Here is a 27975-nt window from a genome sequence, read left to right on the forward strand (position 1 = left end):
GGGCGAGCAGTGGGCGGTTCCTTGTGTTCTGAAGGTGGAGCCCCCAGGGTTTGAGGAGAAACGAGGTGTCAGGGAGGACTGGCCGGGCACGGTGGCTCACGCCTGTAATCCCAGCACCTTTGGAGGCCAAGGCGGGCAGATCATTTGAAGTCAGGAGTTCAAGACCAGCCTGAGCAACATGGTGAAACCCCGTCTCTACTAAAAAATAGAAAAATTAGCCAGGCGTGGTGGCTCACCCCTGTAATCCCAGCACTTTGGGAGGCCGAGGGGGGCAGATCATGAGGTCAGGAGATCTAGACCATCTTGGCTAACACGGTGAAACCCTGTCTCTAGTAAAAATACAAAAAATTAGCTGGGCATGGTGGCAGGTGCCTGTAATCTCAGCTGCTCGGGAGCCTTAGGCAGGAGAATCGGTTGAACCTGGGAGGCAGAGATTGCAGTGATCTGAGATCACGCCACTGCACTCCAGCCTGGGCAACAAGAGCAAAACTTTGTCTCAAAAAAAAAAGAGGGAGGACTGAGCTGCCCCCAACGGGTGGGAAGAGCCAGGGTGGGGGCAGGTGTAGGGGGCAGATTGTGAGTAGTGTTATGGACGTGTGAGAGTGGGGCCCCTGTGGATAGGGGCTGAGTCCAGGTCAAGGTCCAGGTGGGGATGGGTGTGCGGGAGATTAGAGCCCAGTGCCTGGGCGAGGTCCCTGGCGCAGAGCAGAGTCCAGGGCCGCAGCCGGGCCTGAGCGTCGAGGTTGGGTGGGAGGAGGGAAACGAGGTGGCTGTGGGGGCCGAGGGGCCAGGCGATGGCAGGGCTGCCCACGATGGGGACCGATGGCCCCTCAGAAGTGGTGAGGACATGCAGCTATCTGGGGGAAGGGTGTGCCAGGCATTGGGAACAGCCTGTGCAAAGGCCCTGAGGCCGGGCCGCACCTGGGGTGCAGTGTCATGGGTCAGGCCAGTCCTGGCAGCCCTGTTCAGCTCCCACTGCGGGGCGGGGTCTCAGGGAGGTGCCTGGTGATCCCCAGTGCTCGGCATCTTCAAGCAGGCCTGGGGGTGGCGGGCAGCCACCAGTCGCTGTTAGGATGCAGGCTCTGTGTGGTTTCTGCAGGAATGATTTTTACAGAGCAGGGGCGAGGTGCTGGCTGTGGAGTTAGGGCCCTGATGAGTAGCGAGTTCGACTATCTCAGGAGGGTTCCTTCATTCTGAGTCTAAATAGATGACGGCGTGTCCGACCGTTGGCTGGAAGGAGGCGTCGAGTCCTGGGAGCTTGGATGGTCGGGGTGGGGGTTGTGGGTCTGCAGACTGAGCCCCAGTCTCCGCCGTGACCCCGGGCAAGGCAGGATCTCTCTGGGATTCACCTGCTCCTCTGAGAAACCAGGAATGGTGGGGCTTGAGGGCTCACGTTTATAATCCCAGGGCTTTGGGAGGCCGAGGTGGGAGGATTGCTTGAGCCCAGGAGTTTGAGACCAGCCTGGGCAACATAGTGAGACCCCCATTTCCAAAAAAGATAAATAAATTAGCCGGGTGTGGTGGCGCACACCTGTGGTCCCAGCTACTTGGGAGGCTGAGGTGGGAGAATGGGGTGAGCCAGGAAGGTCATGACTGCAGTGAGCTGTGATCATGCCGCTCCACTCCAGCCTGGCCAACAGAGGGAGACCCTGTATCTATTTAAATAATAGGCCAGGTGCGGTGGCTCACGTCTGTAATCCCAGCACTTTGGGAGGCCAAGGCAGGTGGATCACCTGAGGTCAGGAGTTTGAGACCAGCCTGACCAACATAGAGAAACCCCGTCTCTACTAAAAATACAAAAATTAGCTGGGCGTGGTGGCGGGCGCCTGTAGTCCCAGCTACGTGGAAGGCTGAGGCAAGAGAATCGCTAGAACCGGGAGGTGAGTCCAGATCACACCACTGTGCTCCAGCCTGGGCGACAGAGCAAGGCGGCTCCATCTCAAAAAAATTAAAAAGATCCGGGAACAATGAAGGCTTTCCAGATGGGCTGGGCTGGAAACTGAGCTTGACAGACAAGAGTTTGGTGGCGAAACAGAGGACACAGTGCAGAGTACAGGGACGAGGACCATCTGGGCGGACAGCAGGATGGGCCTCAAATGCCAAGGAGAGGTGTTCAGACTGGTCGTCTCCGGGCACTGGGGAGTTATGGAGGGATGTGGAGTTGGGGAGGGCCGTGTCGAGAAGGTGCCCAGGCATCCCCGGCTCCACCTGCCCCATCGCTGCTTGGCTCTGCGCTGCTGGCTCCCCCTCCCTGGCTTGGCCGCAGCCCGGCGGGGGGGTGCGGGGGCGGGCAGGCCGTGGTGTAACCCCGTGACTCTCGTGCCAGCCATGTACTCGGTTGAGATCACTGTGGAGAAGGACAAGGTGACAGGGGAGACCAGGGTGCTGTCCAGCACCACGCTGCTCCCTCGGCAGCCGCTCCCTCTGGGCATCAAAGTCTACGAGGACGAGACCAAAGGTACGAGCACCCCGGCCCCTGCCCTCCCTCCACCCGGGCCAGAGCCCCGAACACGTGTGCTCCCAGCGTGTGGGTCCAGCGTCTGCCCCGGAGTCAGGACCCCGATTCGATGTGAAGCAGATGACGCTGTTCAGGCCAGGGCCTCACCCCCTGCGGCCCACAGCTGGGCTCAGAGGTCGTTCAGCCCTGGGCCCACTGCCCAATCATTCATCCACTCCAGAAAGCTGCCTGAAAGCTGAGCCGGGCACCAGGTACCCAGCCGGGCTCTGGAGGGAAATCCGGAGGTAGATTCAGCTTCTGTCCTTGCCGGGTGGCAAACCGGGCCCTTCCATCTGGAGCTCCTAAATAATTCATTTAAATAATTACTGCTAGCCCAAGGGCTCATGCCTTTAGTCCCAGCACTTTGGGAGGCCGAGGGAGGAGGATCACTTGAGCCCAGAAGTTTGAGACCAGCCTGGGCAGCATAGCAAGGCTCCGTCTCTACCAAAAAAAAAAAAAAAAAAATTACCCTGGCATGGTGGTGCGTGCCTGTGGTCCCAGCTACTTGGGAGGCTGAGATGGGAGGATCACTTGGGCCCAGGAGGTTGAGGCTGTAGTGAGCCGTGATCGCACCACTGCACTCCAACCTGGGCGACAGAGTGAGACCCTGTCTCTTAACAATAAAAAAATAATAAAAAAAGAATTGCTAGAGTGACAGAAGCCACAGAAAATGCACATCCAGGGGGCTGTGAGAAGTCTCACAGGGTGAGGATGGGGCCGGGGGAGGCTTCCCAGAGGAGGCAAGCAGGGGCTCATCAGAGACACGCAGTGCATGGGAACCACACCTGGCAGAGCCACAGCCCCTGCAAAGGCCCTGAGGTAGGATGGAGTCAGCTGGGCTGGAGGGCTGAGGGGAGCTGGGCTGCAGGGGTGAGGGGAGACGGGCTGCAGGGGTGAGGGGAGACGGGCTGCAGGGGTGAGGGGAGACGGGCTGCAGGGGTGAGGGGAACCGGGCTGCAGGGGTGAGGGGAGCCGGGCTGCAGGGGTGAGAGGAGCCGGGCTGCAGGGGATGAGAGGAGCCGGGCTGCAGGGGATGAGAGGAGCCAGTGTGCGGGGTGAGGGGGAGCCTGGCTTCAGGAGTGAGGGGAGACGGGCTACAGGAGAGGGGGGCCAGGCTACAGGGGTGAGGGGAACCAGGTTGGTCAGGGAGTTGAGGAGCTGGGCTCACGCAGGGAGGAGAAGGGTGCTTTGCCTGGAGGCAGGGGGACAGGCGGGGCCGTGTCCTGAGGGCTTTGGGAAGCCTTGGGTGCGTTGGGTCCTGACGGTGCTGAGGTCCAATTTGGTTTTAAGGGTTCTTCCTAGAGGTCAAGAGGCAAACAGGCTGTGGGAGATGCCAGGGACCCCAGGAGGAGGAGGGAAGCTCCACACTGAAGCCCCAGTCTCTCTCTTTCTTTTTCTTTTTCTTTATTTACTTTCTGGAGAAAGAGTTTCACTCTGTCGCCCGGGCCGCAGTGCAGCGATGCCATCACGGCTCACTGCAGCCTCCAGCTCCTGGGCTCAGGCGATCCTCCTGCCTTGGCCTCCCAAAATGTTGAGACCACAGGCATGAGTCTCCACACCTGGCCTCTTTTTCTTTTATGAGATATAATTCGCAGACCATAAAATTCCGCCTTAACGGGAGGCTCATCTGGGCCCGGGACACTGAGGCTGCAATGAGCTATGATGGCACCCCTGCACTCCAGCCTGGGCGACAGACCAAGACGCTGTCTCAAAAACAAGAGGAGAGAAGCCCCATCCCCATCAGCTGTCACTTGCTGTCCCCTCCCCAGTCAGCGTCATTCCCTATCCCCTCCTCAGCTCTGGCACCCACGCATCCCCTCCTGTCTCTCTGGATTGGCCTGTCCTGGACATTTCATAGAAATGAGATCACACGGCCGGGTGCGGTGGCTCACACCTGTAATCCCGGCACTTTGGGAGGCCGAGGCGGGTGGATCACCTGAGGTCAGGAGTTCGAGACCAGCCTGGCCAACATGGAGAACCCCTGTCTCTGCTAAAAATACAAAAATTAGCTGGATGTGGTGGCGGACGCCTGTAATCCCAGATACTTTGGAGGCTGAAGCAGGAGAATCACTTGAACCCAGGAGGCGGAGGTTGCAGTGAGCCGAGATCGCGCCACTGCTCTCCAGCCTGTGCGACAAGAGTGAAACTCTGTCTCAAAAAAAAAAAAAGAAAAGAGAAGAAATGGGGTCACACACTGCACGTGGCCTTCTGTGTCTGGCGTCTCTCACTGGGCGTGACGTCCCCAGGGTGCATCGGCACTGTGGCCTGGGTCGGAGCCTGACTCCTTTTCATGGCTGAATACTATTCCACGGGTTGGGTGGGCCATGGTGGGTTTATCCCTTCTTCCATCTGTAGACAGTTGGGCTGTTTCTACCCTTTGGCTGCTGTGAGTAGCATGCTGGGGAATTTGTGTGCAAGTATTTGTTCACGCCCCTGCTTTCGAGGCCTTTGGGTGTACACGTAGGAGTGAACTGCTGGGTCTTGAGGCAACTGTGTGGAGCTCTGTGAGGACCTGCTGTTTTCCACGGCAGCTGCACCGTCCCGTTCCCACAGGTCGTGGACGAGGGCCCAGTTTCTCCATGTCCTCACCAGTGCTCGTAGCCCATTCTCGTGGCTGTCCTGGTGGCGTGACCTGGGGTCTCCCTGTGGTTTGGATTCCCAAAGCCTTCTGTTCTCAGAGGCAGCTTGGCCTCTGCGGTGCCCCAGATGCTGTCAGAGGGGTCCCCGCAGCCCAGCTCTGGAGTGGCTTTGGGGTGTGGCATTGGTGGCATCTCAGCTCTAGCTCTCCCCAGCTGTGTGGCCCTGGGAAGTCCCCATGCCTCGTCTTCCGGATGAGGTCCTCACCCCCATCACTCCACCCTCCTCAGCCTCACCTGGTCCCGGGGGATTCCAGACCTGCCAGGCTGGACACTGGTTGCTTAGCAACGGGCAGGTGATCCGTTTCCATGGCAGCCGAGGGCTCCAGTTCCTGTCTTGGGGCAGCGGCCAGTGGGACACACTGAGTTCAGTTCCGCCTGATCCAGACACACCCCACCCTCTGGGCCTCCAGCCCAAAGTCATTGAGAGGCCTTGAAGCATGGACTCCCCTCCCTGGGGGCTTAGAAACTGAAAGTGGAGAACACTTTCCTTCTGGTCTGTAGCCAGGAACAGGAGCCCTGACCCTTGGTGGAGAGGAGGCGAGTCCCTGGGGCCCCCCTTGCGTCCCTCCCAACTCCCAGCGTGGCCCAGGCAGCCGTGTTTCTAGAAGGAATTTGCAGGGCTGTGAGCTAGGGCTGGTGTCAGATCATAGCAGGGAGCCGTGGGGTGCTGAAATCCGGTCCTTGGAGAGTCCAACACAGCTCAAGAAATGTCAAGTCAGAGAGACACAGATAAGGAAATTTGGAAAGACTTGAGAAACACATTTAGCAAGATTGATTATATGTATAAAATGCTACCCAGTGGAGAATACACATTCTTTTCAAACACAGAACATTGTCAGAAAGTGACCACCGCAGCCCAGGCTGCCAAGGAGGTTTTAGGACTGTTACAGAGTTTGTATCTTCTGCTCCGTGTTCCTCTCCTCCCTGAAATTTAAAAACACCCTTCTAAATAAATTGTGGCTTCCTGTGGCAATCAATCAAACTAGGAATTAAAAACTATTTACACTTGAAAATGAATAACATTGGCCGGGCACGGTGGCTCACGCCTGTAATCCTAGCACTTTGGGAGGCCGAGGCGGGAGGATCACGAGGTCAGGAGATCGAGACCAGCCTGGCTAACAAGGTGAAACCCCATCTCTACTAAAAATACAAAAAATTAGCCGGGTGTGGTGGCGGGCGCCTGTAGTCCCAGCTAGTCAGGAGGCTGAGGCAGGAGAATGGCATGAACCCAGGAAGCGGAGCTTGCAGTGAGCCGAGATGGTGCCACTGCACTCCAGCCTGGGCGACAGAGCGAGACTCCGTCTCAAAAAAAAAAAAAGAGAGAAAGTGAATAACATCATCTAACTCATAGGACACAGCCAAAGCAGACCTCAGAGGAAAATGCATAGCCTTTAGGGAAGCTCCTAGAAAACAAAAATAAATGAATGAAACTTTAACTCAAGTTAGAATGAATGAAAATTTCAATTTAAGATCAATCAAATACACCCATAGATGGGAAAAATCAGAATCCCTGTAATGGCCAGGCATGGTGGCTCACACCTGTAATCCCAGCACTTTGGGAGGCCAAGGCGGGTGGATCACCTGAGGTCAGGAGTTCAAGACCAGCCTGGCCAACGTGGTGAAACCCCGTCTCTACTAAAAATACAAAAATCAGCCTGGCATGGTGGCAGGCGCCTGTAATCCCAGCTACTCTGGAGGCTGAGGCAGGAGAATTGCTTGAACCTGGGAAGTGGAGGTTGCAGTGAGCTGAGACTGCGCCACTGCACTCCACCCTGGGCGACAGAGCGAGTCAAAAAAAAAAAGCAGCAGGCACGGTGGCTCACGTGTGTAATCCCAGCACCTTGGGAGGCCAAAGTGGGTGGATCACCTAAGGTCTGGAGTTCGAGACCAGACTAGCCAACATGGTGAAACCCCATCTCTACTAAACTACAAAAATCAGCCTGGTGTGGTGGCAGGTGCCTGTAATCCCAGCTACTCTAGAGACTGAGGCAGGATAATTGCTTGAACCTGGAAGGTGGAGGTTGCAGTGAACTGAGATCGTGCCATTGCACTCCAGCCTGGGCAACAAGAGCGAAACTCCATCTCAAAAAGTGAAAGAATCCCTGTAACCTCCAGTTCCCCAGGGTGGGTGGTCCTGTCTTGTAGAAGAGAAACAGGCCCCAATGCGGGGAAGGAGCAGGGGTTTGGCTCTGTGACCTTGGCCCAGCTGTGTCCCTTCTTTGAACTTTCATTTTTGCTATCTTTACAGCGGAAATGAATCCCTACTTTTCAGGGTGATCACGTGGGAGCTAGTTGGCTAAAGAATATGGAATTACAGGCCAGGTGCGGTGGCTCACGCCTGTCATCCCAGCACTTTGGGAGGCTGAGGTGGGCAGATGACTTGAGGTCAGGAGTTTGAGACCAGCCTGGCCAACAGTGAAACCCCAGCTCTATTAAAAATACAAAAAATTAGCCAAGCATGTTGGTGCATGCCTGTAATCCCAGCTACTCAGGAGGCTGAGGCAGGAGAATTGCTTGAACTAGGGAAGCGGAGGTTGCGGTGAGCCGAGACAGTACCACTGCACTCCAGCCTGGGCAACTCCATCTCAGAAAAAAAAAAAAAAAAAAAAATCCCAATTCATTCCTTTCCACTCTTTCTTGGTTCCTAATAAATGTTTTTGTGCTTATAAATTTTCCTCATTGTCGGCTGGGCCTGGTGGCTCACGCCTGTAATCCCAGCACTTTGGGAGGCCAAGACGGGCGGATCACCTGAGGTCAGGAGTTCAAGACCAGCCTGGCCAACATGGAGAAACCCCGTCTCTACTAAAAATACAAAATTAGCCGGGCGTGGTGGCGGATTCCTGTAGTCCCAGCTACTCAGGAGGCTGAGGCAGGAGAATGGCTTGAACCCGGGAGGTGGAGCTTGCAGTGAGCTGAGATCGCGCCATTGCACTCCAGCCTGGGCGACGCAGTGAGACTCCGTCTCAAAAAAAATTTTTTTTCCTCATTGTACGGCGTTGGCTGCATCCACAGATGCCAACAGAGGGCTTTAATTGTCTGTCAGTTCTGACGGTGTAATCTAGGTCGTGATTTCCTCTTTAGCCTGGAGGAGGATACAAGCCTTGCCAAGGTTTCCCTCCTGCCTGAGCCAGGTCCCTCTCTCTGTCCCTCCTGCCTGGAGCTGGGTCATTCTCTCTGTCTCTCCTTGTACAGTGGTCCATGCCGTGGACGGCACCGCCGAGAACGGGATCCACCCGCTGAGCTCCTCCGAGGTGGACGAACTCATCCACAAAGCGGACGAGGTCACGCTGAGCGAGGCAGGGTCCACGGCCGGGGCGGCAGAGACCCGGGGGGCTGTGGAGGGGGCAGCCCGGACCACACCCTCCCGGCGGGAGATCACCGGTGTGCAGGCACAGCCAGGCGAGGCCACGTCCGGCCCGCCGGGGATCCAGCCCGGCCAGGAGCCCCCGGTCACGATGATCTTCATGGGTTACCAGAACGTGGAGGATGAGGCCGAGACCAAGAAGGTGCTGGGCCTTCAGGATACCATCACGGCGGAGCTGGTGGTCATCGAAGACGCGGCTGAGCCCAAGGAGCCTGCGCCACCCAACGGCAGTGCCGCCGAGCCTCCCACGGAGGCCGCCTCCAGGGAAGAGAATCAGGCGGGGCCCGAGGCCACCACCAGCGAACCCCAGGACCTCGACATGAAGAAGCACCGTTGTAAATGCTGCTCCATCATGTGAGCCGGCCCCCGAGACCCCGGCCCCCACCCCACACCACAGACACCCACCAGCCCGGCCCCTCCCGGCGCCTGCCCACCCTCCACCCACAGCCTCACGGGTCCAGGACTTGGCGTGTTGTTACATGTTCCTTCCGAGTTTTCTTTCGCTGGAAAGAGGGACAGGGGCCCCCACCCGTCACCACGCCCCGACACTCCCCCCGAACCAGAGCCGTGCACTTGTGCCTGGTAGGAGAGAGACAGGACAGACCCGCTTTTCCCGAGACAAGGACCCCCCATGTCACGGCAGCTTCACAGACGCGGCTCGCGCCCACCGGGGTCCTGGCGGGTGGGACCCGCGGCCTCCATGCGGCCCAGGCCAGCCTGCCACCCTCTGGGCCTCCCACCTGTGCCTTTCTCTGAGGGGACACCCCGCCAGAGAGGGCCCCGGGAGCCGGGGGCGGGTACTGGGGCCTGCTCAGGCCCTGGAAGTGAGGCTCTATGGGGTTCCCTGGCCAAGGCGCTGGCCCCCCAATCTCAGGCAGTTGGGGTGAGGCCGTGCCTCTTTGGGGGCTAAAGGTCTTGGGTGGAGGACAGGCCCCTCTGCTGTGCCCCCATGCCCTGTGTGGGCCCAACCAGTGGACAATGGAGTCTGGGGGAGGGGGAACCCCGGGGACATGCCCCCACCCGGGAGGGGCCGGTAACCCCTGGGCTATCTTCTAGACGGGGCGAACCAGGGGTCATTGACCTGCCCCCCTGCACAGGGCAGGGACCGAGTGAGCCACTCCTTGTCCCGAGCTCCCGCCCCCACTGGGCCCTCCTTCCTCCTGGTGCTAATTTGGGGACCCCAGGGGCCGCCCCCGGCCTCTTCTCCAACCTGCTTGGACCAGGGTCCTGGGTCTTCCCAACCATACCCCGAGATCAGGCCCCACCTGCCAGCTCTACTGGGCTTGGAGCACGTCCGGGCAGTGGAGGGAGGGACACAGCCTGGGACAGGAAGCCTCTTGGGTTGGAGCAGGAGACCCTCATTTGCCACCCAGACCAATGTGAGCCTGCCCCCAGCCCCCTCTCATTGGAAGTGGCAAGGGGCTTCCCTCCTGGGGGCAGCTACACTCGTCCCCAGAGGCACATTCGTGTACATTCTCACAGACACCGTCTCACACGTTGGCTTTGGACAACCAGGCCCCAACTTGGTCCCTGCCCTAGGGACCTCCAGCCTGGTGCCCAGTGCTCAGGCCGCCTCCTGGTCCAGTCACCACCTGCAGCCTCGGCAGGGCAGGTACAGGGGCCACCTCGGATGGGAGCCTGGGTCCCTGCCTCCGCTCTGCCCCTGGGTGGCTGGGAGGAGAGGCCCTCTCGGGGGTGACCTGGGCGTCAGCCGTGGAACCCCCTCCTCCTCCCTGGAGTCTGCCCGAGTCCCTCGAGCCGCGAGCCTTCGCTGAAGTGCCCTTGCTATAACCCCCTCTGCTTCTGGTGTGTGACGAGGCCCCCGATGTTCTTGATTTTCCCAGAGAAGCAAATAAACAGCGTGAACAGCCCCAGTTCCTGGAGTTCTTGCCTTTCAACCTGGCGAGGAAGGCGTGGCCAGGCCAGGGGGTGGGGCCTGCCGGCCTTTGAGCCATTAAAGGGAGGCTGAGCAGGGTTCCGGTGTGCTGGCTTCACCTGCCTGCACCCGCTCACCTGCTGGGCTCACCCTGAGCGCCTTGGGGTGGTGGGAGGCGCTGGAATCCCCACTGTGCAGGTAAGGCCTGGCGATAAGGGGCTGCTGTGGGGGGGCAGGACTGGCTTCCCGGGGGGCCCTCGGGTTCTGCAGCCGCCCCGTCCTGTCCTTTGTTCCTCCCTTGGCTGGGCTCACAGCCCCTGGGTGATGACAGAGGGTCCCCTGGACACCCACAAGCTCTGCAGAGAAGCCGGCCCCTGGGAAATACACAGGAGGCCTGGGGAGGAGGTGTCTGTAGAGACCAGCATCATGCTCACGGGAAGGTGCCGCCCCGCCAGCCCCACTCTGTCTCACGCTGTGGTCTTGGAGAAGTCGCTGCCTCCTCTGGGCCTCAGTTTTCCCATCTGTAAAATAAGCCTTCGTGGCCGGGCGCAGTGGCTCATGCCTGCAGTCCTAGTACTTTGGGAGGCCGAGGTGGGCGGATCACAAGGTCAAGAAATCGATACCATCCTGGCCAACATACTGAAACCCTGTCTCTACTAAAAATACAAAGACTTAGCTGGGCGTGGTGGCTCACGCCTGTAATCCTAGCTATTCGGGAGGCTGAGGCAGGAGAATCGCTTGAACCTGGGAGGCAGAGGCTGCAGTGAGCTGAGATCGTGCCACTGCACTCCAGCCTGGGCGACAGAGCGAGACTCTGTCTCAAATAAAATAAAATAGGCCTTCGGAGCCCTGAGTGGGAGGCCAGCCTCAGCCTGGGCGTGGGACGTCTCCACAGTGCCCCCAGCTCATGGGCGATCCAGCCTCCACCCTGCTGGGACCTCAGTTTTCCCCAATGAGGTGGTGAGTGTGGTGGAGAGCACTGATGAGGGAACTCAGGTTCCAGTTCCAGCCTAACCCCCCGCCATTCCTGGGGCGCGATTTTAAGCTTTCTGTACCTCCGTTTCCCTATCTACAAGCCAGGGAGAAAAGGACATGAAGGGGGTGGCGGGAGGCGGCGGTGGGAGGCGCCGTGAGGCCGCGCACCCTGAGCTTTCACACACCCAGCAGCGTTAGGTGCCACGCTGTCCTTTGGGGGCCCTTTATCCAGATTTGTCCTTAAACACCCCCATCCTGGCCAGGCGCCGTGGCTCACGCCTGTAATCCCAGCACTTTGGAAGGCTGAGGCGGGGGCATCACCTGAGGTCAGGAGTTCGAGACCAGCCTGGCTAACGTGGCAAAACCCTGTCTCTACTAAAAATACAAAATTAGCTGGGCGTGGTGGCTCATGCCAGTAATCCCAGCTACTCGGGAAGCTGAGGCAGGAGAATTGCTTGAACAGGGGAGGTTGCCGTGAGCCGAGATCGCGCCACTGCACTCCAGCCTGGGTGACAAGAGCGAGACTCCGTCTCAAAAAAAAAAACACAAAAAAAGAACCCCCCTCCTGAGCAGCCCTGCTGGATTCGGAGCTGGGGGCCTTTTTACTCGAAGAAGAGACTGAGGTTCAGAGGGGCTCCATAAGCAGCCCCTCTGGCGTAGGTCAGGACAGAGCCCCAGCCTGGGGAACTGAAGTCCCCGCCCCCTCGGCTGTGTTCCCTGCCCTCATAGACGGCGCTAGGCCCAGTGGCCCGACTTCCCCACAGATGCTGGGCTCCCCACAGTCCCAGCAAGGCCTCTGCACCTTGACTAAGAATCCAGGAGGACCATGGGCGCCTGAGGGCCTCTGCGTCCCCATCTCTCGGGGTGGCCTGGGTCTTTTGATGGCCTCGTGCGGTTCTTTTTTTTTTTTTGAGTTGGAGTTTTGCTCTTGTCGCCCCAGCTGGAGTGCAGTGGTGTGATCTCGGCTCACTGCAACCTCCAACTCCTGGGTTCAAGTGATTCTTCTGCCTCAGCCTCCCAAGTAGCTGGGATTATAACAGCGTGCCACCATACCCCACTAAATTTTGTATTTTTAGTAGAGATGGGGTTTCGCCATGTTGGCCAGGCTGGTCTCGAACTCCTGGCCTCAAGTGATCCGCCCACCTCGGCCTCCCAAAGTGCTGGGATTACAGGTGTGAGCCACCAAGTCCGGCCCCCTCGTATGGTTTTTTATGTGGATGGGGCCTAGGGAATTCCTCCCAGCAGCCCTGAGGGAGCACGGGCGTGATGTTCCCCCACGTCCCGGAGGAGAAAACAGGGCTAAGAGAGGTCAGGTGGGATCAGAACCCAGGCCACACCAAACCCCCCAGAGTCTGCCAAACCTGGTTTATGCAAGAAGGGGGCCATCTAGGGGAGTCGCCCCAAGGGGTGGGCTGGGCCAGAAGGCACGGACGGGATTGGGACTCAGCCCCTCCGACCCCCCAGGAGACACAGGCCACTGTGGACGCTGAGCTGCTGTGTGGCCCTGGACACCTGCTGACCCTCTCTGAGCGGTGCTGAGAGGCAGTGGGAGGGCCAGGCAGCCAAGGGAGGTTTCCGCTGAGTTCTGGCTGCTCGGGGCCGCCTGGAGGCCCTGGGGGTGGAGGGGCAGCCGGCAGCGGGCACGGTGCCCGCCCTTGCCCAGCCTGGTATCCTCTTTCTCCCTCCTCCTCCTCTGGACTTTGTTTCCTGATCCCAGGTGGGGCTGGGGGGAGGGGGCACACCTGCCTCCCCTGGGTGGGGCCTCTGTCCCCTGGCAACCTGGCGGGCAGGGCGGAGCTGGGAGGCCTCTGTGCCCATCGAGGAGTCAGAGTGGAGGCTGCGGACTGTGGAGCCAGGAGCCGGCAGGTGAGGCTGGGGGCGCCCCGGGCCGGGCGGGGATCCTGTGTGGGGTGGTTGGATACACATTTGGCGTGGGGGCGTCATGTGTCTGTGGGCGGGGTCTGCTTGCCTGGGGGCACTTGGGATCCAGGGAGGCCCCCAGCCCCACCCCGTCACCCTCGGAGCCTCCCTGAGGCACCTTTCCCTCTGCCCCCGCTAGGTACTCTGGGGCCTCAAGGGCACCCACTGGGAGAGCAGAGAGGCCCTTGTCCCTGAACTCTGCTGGGGCTTTTGAACCCCAAATCCCAGAGCCCTCCAAGGGAGGGGCCGGGTTGGCACCCCCATGGTCAGAGGCCAGAGGGGCCCCTCCATGGTTCTGGGAATTCCAGAGGCTTCTGGAGAGATGCTTATCCGTCCCACCAGGCCCCTGACTGGGAGGCTCTGGGCAGTAAACACCCCCGTGGGGCTGGGGGCTGGTTTGGGGACACAGAGGAGGGGTGGCTGAGTACAGGCGGAAGGAGTCTCAGGCCGGGGCTGGGGACTTGGCCTGGGTCCTCGGGTGGGGGTGAGGTGGTAGTCTGGGATCCCGGGCAGCCAGCAGGGACTCGGCCCAGCGTCTGCCGGTGGAGCTCCGCCCAGGAACCCAAGGAGCTGATGACTCAAGGGTGACTGCAACCCTGAGGGATGGGAAAAAGGAACCGGGCCCTCCCTTCTGCATGGCCTCCTTGTCTGAGTCTCGGCCCCACAAGGAACCTTTGCCCCTCACATGGAGCCAACTGGCTGATGAGGAAGGAGGTGTGGCACCAGGGTCCATAAACCCAGTTTCATTCTGGTATCAACAGAGTTCAGGGTGAGGCTGGGAGGAGCAACCCAGGGGGCTTCCTGTAGGAGGAGGTGATTTGGAGCAAAGTCTGAAAACTGGCTTCAGACACTTGCTCTGTCATCGCTGTGTGACCTCAGATGAGCAGGTTCTCCTCTCTGGGTCTCAACTCCCTCTCTCAAAAACCGGAGTCGAAAACAGTTCCAAGGTGTTGCAGGAAGAGTCTCAGGACGCCGAGGTCCTTAGCCACCGTGGGGCCTTGCAGGGGCCATCTTCCGTCCTGGGGCTCTTCCCCCGAGGGCAGCACCGCTGCCCAAGAATGCCGGCCATGAGAGCCGCCGTGGATCCAGGGGTTTTTTTGGCCGACACAGTGAAACCCCATCTCTACTAAAAATACAAAAATTAGCCGGGCGTGGTGGCGGGCGCCTGTAGTCCCAGCTACTCGGGAGGCTGAGGCAGGAGAATGGTGTGAATCCGGGAGGCAAAGGTTGCAGTGAACGGAGATCACGCCACTGCACTCCAGCCTGGGTGACAGAGGAAGACTCTATCTCAAAAAAAAAAAAGCGGGGGGCGGGGGTGGGCACTGAGGCACAGGCAGCAGGGGAGGGGGCCCAGTGGACTTGAACCCAAGAGCTGGACCCCAGGCCCCAACCGCTGGCTTCAGTGAATCACTGGGGAGGAATGAGTAGAGGATGATGAGTGCCTTCATCCCCACCCAACCCCACCCCACCGGGAGACCCGGCACCTGCTCGAGGCTGGGCGGACAGCTCCCTTTCTCCCGGAGTTGACGTCTGATGTGGGTTATAAATCCCGCTGTGTAAACGTCTGTCCACTCACTGGGCAAGCATTCCTACACCCGCCCTCCCCGGGGAGCTCCAGGGTGCAGGGCGTGGACCTGCCCAGCCCTTCAGGGCCAGAAGGCATGGTGGAGCCGGTCTGCATTCCGCAATGAGCCCGACCCCCACGTCTGAGCAGCTGGGATGAGTGGTGGTTGCTCAGCCAGTATTTATTAGGCGCCTGCTGTATACCAGACTCTGGGCTGCAGGAAGGGTGCTGACCTGTGGCCACAGCAGGAGAGAGCGAGGCCTGGGCTGACGGTTTCGGGTGGGAGAAGGCAAGGCCTTCCGTGAGCTGGGCAGGCGGCATCCACGGAGGAGGAGGCCTCGGGTCAGGGGAGCCATCTGTGCGTCACGCTTTGGGAGGAAGCTCAGCTGTTTGTGTGGGATTTATTCACCAATGCCGCCTGGTTTTCAATGTTTCCCCTATTTTAGTTTCTGACATTTGATACGCGCGGAAGATTGCATGACACATTGCGTGTAGTTTCAACATGGCTCCCCACAGTCTCTCCACTTTATGCTGTTTGATGCCACTTTCCAGTTCAGAGAGGGGCTAAGTTTTTCTTTTTTTTTCTTTTCTTTTTTTTTTTTTTTGAGGCGGAGTCTCGCTCTGTCACCAGGCTGGAGTGCAATGATGCGATCTCAGCTCCCTGCAAGCTCCACCTCCCGGGTTCACAGCATTCTCCTGCCTCAGCCTCCTGAGTAGCTGGGACTACAGGCGCCCGCCAGCACGCCCGGCTAATTTTTTTTGTATTTTTAGTAGAGATGGGGTTTCACCGTGTTAGCCAGGATGGTCTCGATCTCCTGACCTCGTGATCCGCCAAAGTGCTGGGATTACAGGTGTGAGCCACTGTGCCCGGCCGACCCTGTCTGTTTAAAAACAAAAAAAAATGCTGCTGGTTGGTGTAAAGGCAGCAGATCTAAATAATAGCCTTGGTGGGCCCGGGAGCGACAGTCCTGCTTTTTGGGGGTTTGTTTTTCTTTTGAGACAGGGTCTTTCTCTGTCACCCAGGCTGGAGTGCAATGGCACAATCTCAGCTCACCGCAACCTCCACCTCACAGGTTCAAGTGATTCTCCCACCTCAGCCTCCCAAGTAGCTGGGATTACAGGCCTGAGCCCCTGTGCCCAGCCGACAGTGCTTTTTTTAGGAGTCAGGAGCTCAAGCTTTTGAGGTCCCTGTGTCTTCAGGTGAGGCTTCCTTTCCTCAACTATGAAAGATGATGCCTGCTGGACACAGTGGCTCACGCCTGTAATCCCTGCACTTTGGGAGGCCGAGGCAGGCGGATCACCTGAAGTCAGGAGTTCAAGACCAGCCTGGCCAACGTGGTGAAACCCGTCTCTACTAAAAATACAAAAATTAGCCGGGTGTCCTAGCCAGGCGCGGTGGCTCACGCCTGTAATCCCAACACTTTGGGAGGCCGAGGCAGGAGGATCACGAGGTCAGGAGATCGAGACCATCCTGGCTCACACGGTGAAACCCCGTCTCCACTAAAAATACAAAAAATTAGCCAGGTGTGGTGGCGGGCGCCTGTAGTCCCAGCTACTCGGGAGGCTGAGGCAGGAGAATGGCGTGAACCCGGGAGGCAGAGCTTGCAGTGAGCTGAGATCGCACCACTGCACTCCAGCCTGGGCGTGGACTCCGTCTCAAAAAAAAGAAAAAATTAGCCGGGTGTGGGGGCGGGTGCCCGTAGTCCCAGCTACTCAGGAGGCTGAGGCGGGAGAATTGCTTGAACCTGAGAGGCGGAGATTGCAGTGAGCTGAGATCACGCTACCGCAGTCCAGCCTGGGCATCGCAGCGAGACTCCGTCTCAAAACAAAAGACAATACCTAAGACGCGTGCTGGGTACAAGGCCTGACATGAAGGAGGTGTTCAGATGATGCCTGTGGGGGAGGGGCAATCTGGGTTACTTCCTGGAGGAGGTGTCCATGGGCTTCAGCAGAGGAAGCCGTGGAGAAGCAGAAACAGGCGGCCTTGAGACAGAGAGAGCCGCAGTTGGAGGAGGAGGGCGAGGTTTGGGGTGGAGGAAGAGGGCCTGGTTTGGGGTGGAGGGGCCTGCAGAAATTGGGGTTTCGTGCTAAGGCCAGGAGCAGGGTGTGAGAACTGTGCCCTGCAGATGCCAGGAGCCACAGAAGTGATGCGAGCAGGTGTATGACCTTCGGGAAGGCTCCTGGAACTGAGCCCAGCAGCAACCTGGACCCTTGGGAGAGGGCGAGAGCCGGAAGGCACTGGGTCAGGGTGTCACCCGCACGTTCCACGGCCCCACCTGGGCCCAGCGGGACAAGGTCCACGGTGTTCCTTTGCCCATCCTGGCTTTATGGCGACAAGGCCCAGGCGGGGATGTTGTCTCAGATGGGACGAGGTGTCCAGCTGGGCAGGGCAGGGTGGAGAACCAGGATGTGGGAGCCGGGAAACTGGAGTTGCTGTCAGTCCTTCTCTCTGGGCCTCAGTTTCTCCATTTGACATCCCTCAGCAAGGGGCCATCTGTAATTGTCAGATGGAAAAATCCGGCACCAGGAGTCTCAGAGTGAGCTCAGGGTGGAAAGGCTTGGCGCACAGGAGACGCAGATAAATATGGTGCGGCCAAGGAAGGCTTCAGAGATCAAGGCTGAGGCCAGGCGCGGTGGCTCACGCCTGTAATTCCAGCACTTTGGGAGGCCGAGGCGGGCAGATCACCTGAGCTCAGGAGTTCGAGACCAGCCTGGCCAACATGGTGAGACCTCGTCTCTACTAAAAATACAAAAAATTAGCCGGACTTGGAGGTTAGCGCCTGTAATCCCAGCTACTCAGGAGGCTGAGGCACGAGAATTGCTTGAACCTGGAAGCAGAGGTTGCAGTGAGCTGACATTGTGCCACTGCACTCCAGCCTGTGCAACAGAGGGAGACCCTGTCTTTAAAAATAATAAATAAATAAATAAATAAATAAATAAAAATCAGGCCAGGGACCATGGTTCACGCCTGTAATCCCAGCACTTTTGGAGGCCGAGGAGGGTGGATCACCTGAGGTCAGCAGTTCAAGACCAGCCTGGCCAACATGGTGAAACCCCATCTCTACTCAAAATATAAAAATTAGCTGGGCGTGGTGGCGGGCGCCTGTAATCCCAGCTACTCAGGAGGCTGAGGTAGGAGAATCGGTTGAACCTGGGAGGCAAGGGTTGCAGTGAACTGAGATCGTGCCACTGCTCTCTAGCCTGGGTGACAGAGCGAGACTCCACCGCAAAAATAAACAAATAAATAAAAATAAAAATTGACCCGGCACGGTGGCTCACGCCTGTAATCCCAGCACTTTGGGAGACCGAGGTGGGTGGATCACCTGAGGTCGGGAGTTTGAGACCAGCCTGACCAACATGGAGAAACCCTGTCTCTACTAAAAATACAAAATTATCCAGGCATGGTGGAGCATGCCTGTAATCCCAGCTACTCGGGAGGCTGAGGCAGAAGAATTGCTTGAACCCGGGAGGCAGAGGTTGCAGTGAGCCGAGATTGCACCATTGCACTCTAGCCTGGGCAACAAGAGCGAAACTCTGTCTCAAAAAATGAAAAAAGGCCAGGTGCAGTGGCTCATGCCTGTAATCCCAGCACTTTGGGAGGCTGAGGCAGGAGGATCACCTCAGGTCAGGTGTTCAAGACCAGCCTGGCCAAGATGACCAAACCCCATCTCTACTAAAAATCCAAAAAAATAAAAATAAAATTAGCCGAGCGTGGTGGTGGACACCTGTAATCCCAGCTACTCGGGAGGCTGAGGTAGGAGACTCGCTTGAACCCAGGAGGCAGAGGTTTTGGTGAGCCGAGATCACGCCATTGCACTCCAGCCTGGGCAACAAGAGCAAAACTCTGTCTCAAAATAAAATAATAATTAAAAGTTTTAAAAGGCTGGGCGCGGTGTCTCACGCCTGTAATCCCAACACTTTAGGAGGCTGAGGCAGGCAGATCACAAGGTCAGGAGTTCGAGACCAGCCTGGCCAACGTGGTGAAACCCCGTCTCTACTAAAAATGCAAAACTTAGCCGGGTGTGGCAGCGCACGCCTTTAGTCCCAGCTACTCGGGAGGCTGAGGCAGGACAATCACTTGAACCCAGAAGGTGGAGGTTGCAGTGAGCCAAGATCGTGCCACTGCACTCCAGGCTGGGCAACAGAGTGAGACTCCATCTCAAAAAAAAAAAAAAATCAAGGTTGAGCTGGACTCCACAGGGCAGGTGTGTGTGTCTGGGAGATAAGGTGGGCAGGGCACCCTGATTTTATTAGGCTGCAAATGTTAGATACCTATAATGCGAGTTGTTGGGGTAGTAACCGGGACATTCAGAGATTCAGGTACGGTTGGAATCAGGGAGCTTAAAAGTTTTCAGGATGCTTTGCTGGTGTTGGGGTTGCTGTCAAGCAAGCTGTACCCACTGGGGGCACTTACATCCCCAGCAATTCACTGTCTCGTTCCATCAGCCTAACAAGACCAGCGGGAAGAGGGTCCCATCTTCTGCATTAATTGTAAAGTCTCAGGGTCTCATGTCATTGGCTAGACTGGGTCACATGCTCATCTCTGAACCAATTACAGAGGCCAGAGGGTGAAATGCTCTCACTGGCTGGACTAGGTCACTTACCCACCTTTGAACCAATCACAGAGGCCAGTGGGTGGGATGCTCTGATTGGTCAGGATGAGTCACTTACCCATCCCTGAACCAGTCACAGAGGCCAGAGAATGGGCTACTCTGACTGGCCAGGCTGGGGCATTTACTCATCCTTGAACCAATCACAGAGGCCAGAAGGTGGGATGCTTTGATTGCCCCGGCTGAGTTACTTACCCATCCCTTAGCCAATCACAGAGACTAGACAATGGGCTGCTCTGAGTGGCTGGACTGTGTCACGCACCCCTAAACCAATCACAGAGGTTAAAGAATGGGATGCGCTGATTGACTGGACTGTCACTTACGCACCCCTAAACCAATCACAGAGTTTAAAGAATGGGCTGCTCTGAGTGGCTGGACTGTGTCACGCACCCCTAAACCAATCACAGAGGTTAGAGAATGGGATGCGCTGATTGGCTGGACTGTCACTTACGCACCCCTAAACCAATCACAGAGGTTAGAGAATGGGCTGCTCTGAGTGGCTGGACTGTGTCGCTTACGCACCCCTAAACCAATCACAGAGGTTAGAGAATGGGATGCTCTGAGTGGCTGGACTGTGTCACTTACCCATCCCTAAGCCAATCACAAAGGCCATTTGATGGACACTTTGCCCTTTGGGGGACTGGAGGCTGTTCCTCTCCCTAGGTGCTCTGACTTGATGGCCCTCATTTCCTTCTCCTCCCTCAGTGAGCCCAGAGGTCTCCACCCCACGGAAGGAAGGTTGAGGCCAAGACCCCGGAAGAGATGGACCGCGTGACCAGATACCCCATCCTGGGCATCCCGCAGGCACACCGTGGCACCGGCCTGGTGCTGGATGGAGACACCAGCTACACATACCATCTGGTGTGCACGGGCCCCGAGGCCAGCGGCTGGGGCCAGGATGAGCCGCAGACGTGGCCCACTGACCACAGGGCCCAGCAGGGCGTGCAGAGGCAGGGGGTGTCCTACAGCGTGCATGCCTACCCTGGCCAGCCGTCCCCACGGGGGCTCCACTCGGAGAACAGGGAGGATGAGGGTTGGAAGGTTTACCGCCTGGGCGCCAGGGATGCCCACCAGGGACGTCCAACATGGGCACTCCGCCCAGAGGACGGGGAGGACGAGGAGATGAAGACCTACCGCCTGGATGCTGGGGACGCTGACCCCAGGAGGCTGTGTGACCTGGAGCGGGAGCGCTGGGCCATCATCCAGGGCCAGGCAGTCAGGAAGAGCGGCACCGTGGCCACGCTCCAGGGCACTCCTGACCACGGAGACCCCAGGACCCCCGGCCCACCTCGGTCCACGCCCCTGGAGGAGAACGTGGTTGACAGGGAGCAGATTGACTTCCTGGCAGCGAGACAGCAGTTCCTGAGTCTGGAGCAGGCGAACAAGGGGGTCCCTCATAGCTCCCCGGCCAGGGGGACCCCCGCAGGCACAACCCCAGGGGCCAGCCAGGCCCCCAAGGCCTTCAACAAGCCCCACCTGGCCAACGGGCACGTGGTTCCCATCAAGCCCCAGGTGAAGGGGGTGGTCAGGGAAGAGAACAAGGTGCGTGCTGTGCCCACCTGGGCCAGTGTCCAAGTTGTGGATGACCCTGGCTCCTTGGCCTCAGTGGAGTCCCCGGGGACCCCCAAGGAGACGCCCATCGAGCGGGAGATCCGTCTGGCTCAGGAGCGTGAGGCAGACCTGCGAGAGCAGAGGGGGCTTCGGCAGGCAACCGACCACCAGGAGCTGGTGGAAATCCCCACCAGGCCACTGCTGACCAAGCTGAGCCTGATCACAGCCCCACGGCGGGAGAGAGGGCGCCCGTCCCTCTACGTGCAGCGGGACATAGTACAGGAGACACAGCGTGAGGAAGACCACCGGCGGGAGGGCCTGCATGTGGGCCGGGCGTCCACACCCGACTGGGTCTCGGAGGGTCCCCAGCCCGGACTCCGGAGAGCCCTCAGCTCAGATTCCATCCTCAGCCCGGCCCCAGATGCCCGTGCGGCCGACCCAGCTCCAGAAGTGAGGAAGGTGAACCGCATCCCACCTGATGCCTACCAGCCTTACCTGAGCCCCGGGACCCCCCAGCTAGAATTCTCAGCCTTCGGAGCATTCGGCAAGCCCAGCAGTCTCTCCACAGCGGAGGCCAAGGCTGCGACTTCACCAAAGGCCACGACGTCCCCAAGGCATCTCTCAGAATCCTCTGGAAAACCCCTGAGCACAAAGCAAGAGGCATCGAAGCCCCCTCGGGGATCCCCGCAAGCCAACAGGGGTGTCGTGCGGTGGGAGTACTTCCGCCTGCGTCCTCTGCGGTTCAGGGCCCCAGACGAGCCCCAGCAGGCCCAAGTCCCCCATGTCTGGGGCTGGGAGGTGGCCGGGGCCCCCGCGCTGAGGCTGCAGAAGTCCCAGTCGTCTGATCTGCTGGAAAGGGAGAGGGAGAGCGTCCTGCGCCGGGAGCAAGAGGTGGCAGAGGAGCGGAGGAATGCTCTCTTCCCAGAGGTCTTCTCCCCAACGCCAGATGAGAACTCTGACCAGAACTCCAGGAGCTCCTCCCAGGCATCCGGTGAGAAGGGGCTCCAGGGAGTGGCTGCTTGGCTCAGGGTCTCAGAGGTTGGAGCAGGGGAGGGTGGGGAAGTGGAGTTTGAGGCTGTCGAAGGGCTGGGGTTGGGGAGACACTGCCTCCTGACTGTTCATCCCCTCAGTCGCTGGTTTGTCTGCCTGTCTATTAAAAATGTAGATTTTGGAGAGAAATGTCAACTTTACCTTAGGGCTTTTGCTTTATGGATTTGGATGCCTTGTTGTTAGGCGCATAAATGTTCATATATGTTTTGTGTGTTTTGTTTTTGTTTTTTGTTTTTCGGTTTTTTTTTTTGAGACGGAGTCTCGCTCTGTGGCCCAGGCTGGAGTGCAGTGGCAGGATCTCAACTCACTGTAACCTCCATCTCCCGGGTTCAAGCGATTCTCCTGCCTCAGCCTCCTGAGTAGCTGGGATTACAGGTGCCCACCACCACTCCCGGCTAATTTTTCTATTTTTAGTAGAGACAGGGTTTCATCATGTTGGCCAGGCTGGTCTTGAACTCCTGACCTCAGGTGATCCACCCTGCCTTGGCCTCCCAAAGTGCTGGGATTACAAGCATGAGCCACTGCTCCCGGCCTGTTCAAATATGTTTATCCTCTTGGACAGTTGCACCTTTTTGACAATATGAAATATTCCTTGTGTCACTTTTAATGTTTTTTTTTTTTTTTTTTTGAGATGGAGTCTCGCTCTGTCACCCAGGCTGTAGTGCAGTGGCGCGATCTCGGCTCACTGCAAGCTCCGCCTCCCGGGTTCACGCCATTCTCTCGCCTCAGCCTCCTGAGTAGCTGGGACTACAGGCGCCTGCCTCCACGCCTGGCTAATTTTTTTGTATTTTTAGTAGAGATGGGGTTTCACCGTGTTAGCCAGGATGGTCTCGATCTCCTGACCTCGTGATCCACCCGCCTCAGCCTCCCAAAGTGCTGGGATTACAGGCGTGAGCCACCGCGCCCAGCCACTTTTAATGTTCTTCACCTTGCATGTTGGCCCATCTGTGCATCCAGTTTCTCCTGACTGGCTACTTTGGTCAATCTGTCAGTTTCCCGGATAGTCATCTGCTCTGCCTGTCCATACACCTGTCTCCTTAGCTGCTGGCTAGACTCTGTCTCCCGAGCAGAGGTCTGACAAATGTTCTAATGTTCTGCCCTCCCTGCCCCCCTACAGGCATCACGGGCAGTTACTTGGTGTCTGAGTCTCCCTTCTTCAGCCCCATCCACCTACACTCAAGCGTGGCATGGACAGTGGAAGATCCAGTGGACAGTGCTCCTCCCGGGCAGAGAAAGAAGGAGCAATGGGTGAGTCTGGAACCCGTCTCTGCAGAGGCCAGGCTGGGGTCAGACAGCCCCTATTAGGGCCACAGGAAGTTCGAGCAGGACTCAAGCCTGACCTGGGTTCAAGCACTGTCTCCCTCACTGCCCCCACCCCTGGCCGTGCCTCAGTCTCCTGCAGATGTCAGGTAGAAGATGATAAACTTGGTGTCCTTGTATCTCTGGGCTTCTGCTTGGAGAGGCCATATAAGCTGGGGTCTTTGTCCCCATCAGGAGGTCATCTCCAGGATCAAAGACCAAAGGACCAACTCTGCTTGGAGGAGGAGGACAGCGGCAATTTGTCATCGTCACCAGCATTAGTTTCTTTTTTTTTTTTTTTTTTTTTGAGACGGAGTCTCACTCTGTCGCCCAGGCTGGAGTGCAGTAGCACGATCTTGGCTCATTGCAACCTCCACCTCCCGGGTTGAAGTGATTCTCCTGCCTCAGCCTCCCGAGTAGCTGGGATTACAGGCATGCACCACCACACCTGGCTAATTTTTTTGTATTTTTAGTAGAGACGTGGTTTCACCATGTTAGCCAGGCTGGTCTCAAACCGATCTCAAGTGACCTGCCCACTTGGGCCTCCCAAAGTGCTGGGATTACAGGCATGAGCCACTGCACCTGGCCACAGCTATTTACTTCTAAGAAAGAGAGAGAGAGAGAGAGAAGGCAGGAGGGAGGGAGGGATGGAGGGAAGGAAGGAACAAAGCGAGGAAGGAAGGGAGGGAGGGAGAGGGAGAGAGGGAGGGATGTGTCTGTCACACGCTGGCTCGGGGCTTCCAATGAACCACACCTTTAGCACCCTGGTGGTGTCACATGCCCAGGGTTAGGCAGCTCATGAACCCAGGCTTGACTCCAGGACCTACAGGCCACAGAGCTTTGCCTTAGGGGTTTTGCTTTATGAATTTTGATGCCTTGTTGTTAGACATGTAATTGTTCATATATGTTTATCCTCTTGGATGAGAGCTCCTTTTGTCAATATGAAATATTCCTCACGTCACTTTTAATGACACGAGGAATATTTAGTGCCATGAGGAATATTATGTCCTGTTTTTGTTTTTGTTTTTGAGATGGAGTCTCGCTCTGTCACCCAGGCTGGAGTGCAGTGGCGCGATCTTGGCTCACTGCAACCTCTGCCTCCCGGGTTCAAGCGATTCTCCTGCCTCGGCCTCCCGTGTAGCTGGAATTACAGGTACGTACCACCACTCCTGGCTAAAGGGAGGCTGCTAGGGAGGCTCCATCCGGGAGGTGGAGGTTGCAGTGAGCCGAGATCGCACCACCGCACTCCAGCCTGGGTGATAGAGCAAGACTCAGACCCAATATAAATAAATTAATTAATTAATTAAATAAATAAATCATGAATGTTGGACAGAGGCTGCACTGAGGGGAACAGCGTGAGGAACAGCAAGGGGGATGGCTGTGAGTCTGGGTGACCGTGGGACATGTGTTGAGAACACTCAGGGCAGGGGATGCCTTCCACTCTTCCCCAAATGGTGACAGAGAGGGCTGTGTGGGAGCTCTGGGCGGACTCTGCACCGGGCAGGGCAGAAAGGCCTGGGCTGACTTGTGTTCCTTTCCTGTAGTACGCTGGCATCAACCCCTCGGACGGTATCAACTCAGAGGTGAGTATGCTCCTGGGCACGAAGACTCAAGTCTTTCCCCCCCACATCTGTGGCCCTGCACACAGGGGCCAAGGGAAGCCCCTTCCTCCAGGTGTGGGGATCGTATTGGGTGTCTTCTCAATTGGTAGTGTCTGCTCAGGGTGGATTTTGCTGTGATCTGCTTGTGATGTCTGCCATGGGTATGGATTAGGAGAAGAGGGTTCACATGCCACCTCTCCACCAGGTGGTGAAGGTTTGTGAGGTTGGACCCCAAACAAAGGCAATGTTGCTTGTTTTTGTTTTTGTTTTTGTTTTTGAGACAGAGTCTCGCTCTGTCGCCCAGTCTGGAGTGCAGTGATGCAATCTCAGGTCACTGCAAGCTCCGCCTCCCGGGTTCACGCCATTCTCCTGCCTCAGCCTCCTGAGTAGCTGGGACTAAAGGCGCCCACCACCACGCCCGGCTAATTTTTTTTGTATTTTTAGTAGAGACGGGGTTTCACCGTGTTAGCCAGGATGGTCTCGATCTCCTGACCTCGTGATCCACCTGCCTCGGCCTCCCAAAGTGCTGGGATTACAGGTGCGAGGCACTGCGCCCGGCCAAGGCAATGTCTTTTTGGGAGGATGGAGTCTCGCTCTGTTGCCCAGGCTGGAGTGGAGTGGCTTGACCTCAGCTCACTGCAACTTCCACCTCTCAGGTTCAAGCGATTTTCCTGCCTCAGCCTCCCAAGTTGCTGGGATTACAGGCGCCCACCACCATGCCCAGCTAATTTTTGTATTTTTAGCAGAGATGGGGTTTCACCATGTTGGCCAGGATGGTCTCAAACTCCTGACCTCAGGTAATCCTCCCGCCTCCACCTCCCAAAGTGCTGGGATTACAGGTGTGAGCCACTGCACCCAGCCAAAGTCACTTTCTTTGAGGAAGGTATGCATCTGAGACTATTCAAGCCAAGCCCCCTCAGTCGGTTTATGGCACATGTGTGTGGCCCTCCTTTTTCTTTTTCTTTTTTTTTTTATTTTTACTTTTTTGAGACAGGCTCTCCCTCTGTCACCCAGGCTGGAGTGCTATGATGTGGTCCCAGCTCACTGCAACCTTGACCTCCTGGGCTCAAGCAATCCTCCCACCTCAGCCTCCCAAGTAGGAACACAGGAATGTGCCACTGCACCCAGATAGTTTATTTTTATTTATTTATTTTTTTGTACAGGCAGAGTCTCACTAGGTTGCCCAGGCTGGTCTCGAATTCCTGCATTCAAGGGATCCTCCCACCTCAGCACACCAAATTTCTGGGATTATAGGCATGAGCCACTATTGCCTGACCCCTCTTTGAGCTGAATCCGAAATGCCAAATACATTGGACAGGCATGGTGGCTCACGCCTGTAATCTCAGCACTTTGGGAGGCCGAGGCGGGCGGATCATGAGGTCAGGAGATTGAGATAATCTCAGCACTTTGGGAGGCCAAGGTGGGCGGATCATGAAGTAAGGAGATTGAGATAATCTCAGCACTTTGGGAGGCCGAGGTGGGCGGATCATGAGGTCAGGAGATTGAGATAATCTCAGCACTTTGGGAGGCGGAGGTGGGCAGATCATGAGGTCAGGAGATTGAGACCATGGTGAAACCCTGTCTCTACTAAAAATACAAAAAATTAGCCGGGTGAGGTGGCGGGCGCCTGTAGTCCTAGCTACTTTGGAGGCTGAGGCAGGAGAATGGTGTGAACCCGGGAGGCGGAGCTTGCAGTGAGCCAAGATCGCGCCACTGCAGTCCAGCCTGGGCAACAAAGCGAGACTCCATCTCAAAAACAAACAAAAAAGCCAAATACAGACATTTTTCCTACCCTGGAGCTCAGCATGAGTTAGCATATTCTTTGGTCATATTACTAGGAGTAGAGGGTCTGAAACAGAGGAGGGGATCCTACTTTACCCCTGTTCTGGGCCTCTCTAATGAATTGGCAGTTGGAGGAGACGTCTTGGGGGTGTGGTAGGACCTGGAATCAGGGGAATTCATGCCTCCTTTCTGCAGGTACTGGAAGCCATACGGGTGACCCGTCACAAGAACACCATGGCAGAGCGCTGGGAATCCCGCATCTACGCCAGTGAGGAGGATGACTGAGCCTCGGGATGGGGCGCCCACCCCCTGCCCTGCCCTGACCCTCGTGGGAACTGCCAAGAGCATCGCCAAGCCCCCACCCTAGGAAATGGGTCCTAGATCCAGGATCCAAGAACCACAGCTCATCTGCCAACAATCCCGCCGTGGGTGCATTTGGGACTGTTGGGTTTTTCGTTTCCGTTTCTATCTTCCTTTAGAAATGTTTCTGCCTTTGGGGTCTAAAGCTTTTGGGGATGAAATGGGACCCCTGCTGATTCTTTCTGCTTCTAAGACTTTGCCAAATGCTCTGGGTCTAAGAAAGAAAGAGACCCGCTCCTCCACTTTCAGGTGTAATTTGCTTCCACTAGTCTGAGGGCAGAGGGACCGGTCAAAGAGGGTGGCACAGATCGCAGCACCTTGAGGAGCTGCGGGTCTGAGGGAGGAGACACTCAGCTCCTCCCTCTGAGAAGTCCCAAGCTGAGAGGGGAGACCTGCCCCTTTCCAACCCTGGGAAACCATCCAGTCTGAGGGAGGAGGCCAAACTCCCAGTGCTGGGGGTCCCTGTGCAGCCCTCAAACCCTTCACCTTGGTGCACCCAGCCACACCTGGTGGGCACAAAGCTCTCACATCGATAGGATCCCATGAGGATGCTGCCCTTCACCTGGGAGAAAAGTGACCCAGTTTAGGAGCTGGAGGGGGTCTTTGTCCCACACCCCCAAACTGCCCTGAAATAAACCTGGAGTGAGCTGCCTGCCTTGGCCCCTGCCTGGTCTGGACAAAGTCCCCTGGGCCTCCGCTGTCTGTTTCATTTTCTTGGCGACGTTAGGTTCCACCCCGCTAGGCCGTGAGCCTGTGGGGCTGTCAGGTTCCCATGGGGGGGGGGGGTTCCCAGCATCTGCATGCAGTAGGTGCTTAGCTGATGCTTGTTGAGTGACTGACAATTGATCATGGAGAGGCACCTTCAGCAACACCAGGCCCGGGGCCCA

General features: G+C 57.4%; 2 protein-coding genes across 8 annotated transcripts in view; both read left to right on the plus strand.

Annotated features, from left to right (window-relative positions):
• Positions 1 to 10374, plus strand: part of PALM (paralemmin) — a 40806-nt gene extending 30432 nt beyond the window's left edge. For 4 of the 6 annotated variants that reach the window (XM_034946238.3, XM_055104305.2, XM_034946239.3 and 1 more), the window contains exons 8-9: positions 2327 to 2458; positions 8329 to 10374. In XM_034946238.3, coding sequence (XP_034802129.1) covers positions 2327 to 2458; positions 8329 to 8858 — 662 coding nt within the window. In that variant the 3' untranslated portion in view covers positions 8859 to 10374. The remainder of the gene's footprint in view (positions 1 to 2326; positions 2459 to 8328) is intronic. The other 2 variants (XM_057300744.2, XM_034946240.3) reach the window with 1 other exon arrangement.
• A 283-nt stretch (positions 10375 to 10657) lies between these two features.
• On the plus strand, positions 10658 to 27772 carry MISP (mitotic spindle positioning). Of its 2 annotated transcripts, XM_055104303.2 has the most exons (5): positions 10658 to 11336; positions 20151 to 21987; positions 23164 to 23294; positions 24890 to 24928; positions 26924 to 27772. In XM_055104303.2, exons 2-5 carry the CDS (start codon positions 20208 to 20210, stop codon positions 27011 to 27013), a joined length of 2040 nt encoding a protein of 679 aa, XP_054960278.2. In that variant the 5' UTR covers positions 10658 to 11336; positions 20151 to 20207; the 3' UTR covers positions 27014 to 27772. The 2 variants fall into 2 exon arrangements, with proteins under 2 accessions (XP_054960278.2, XP_063456782.1); XM_063600712.1 differs by lacking the exon at positions 10658 to 11336 and having other exon boundaries at positions 16004 to 21987.
• The last annotated feature ends 203 nt before the right edge of the window (positions 27773 to 27975 follow it).

The sequence above is a fragment of the Pan paniscus genome, chromosome 20 (genome assembly GCF_029289425.2).
Source record: "Pan paniscus chromosome 20, NHGRI_mPanPan1-v2.0_pri, whole genome shotgun sequence".
NCBI lineage: Eukaryota > Metazoa > Chordata > Mammalia > Primates > Hominidae > Pan > Pan paniscus.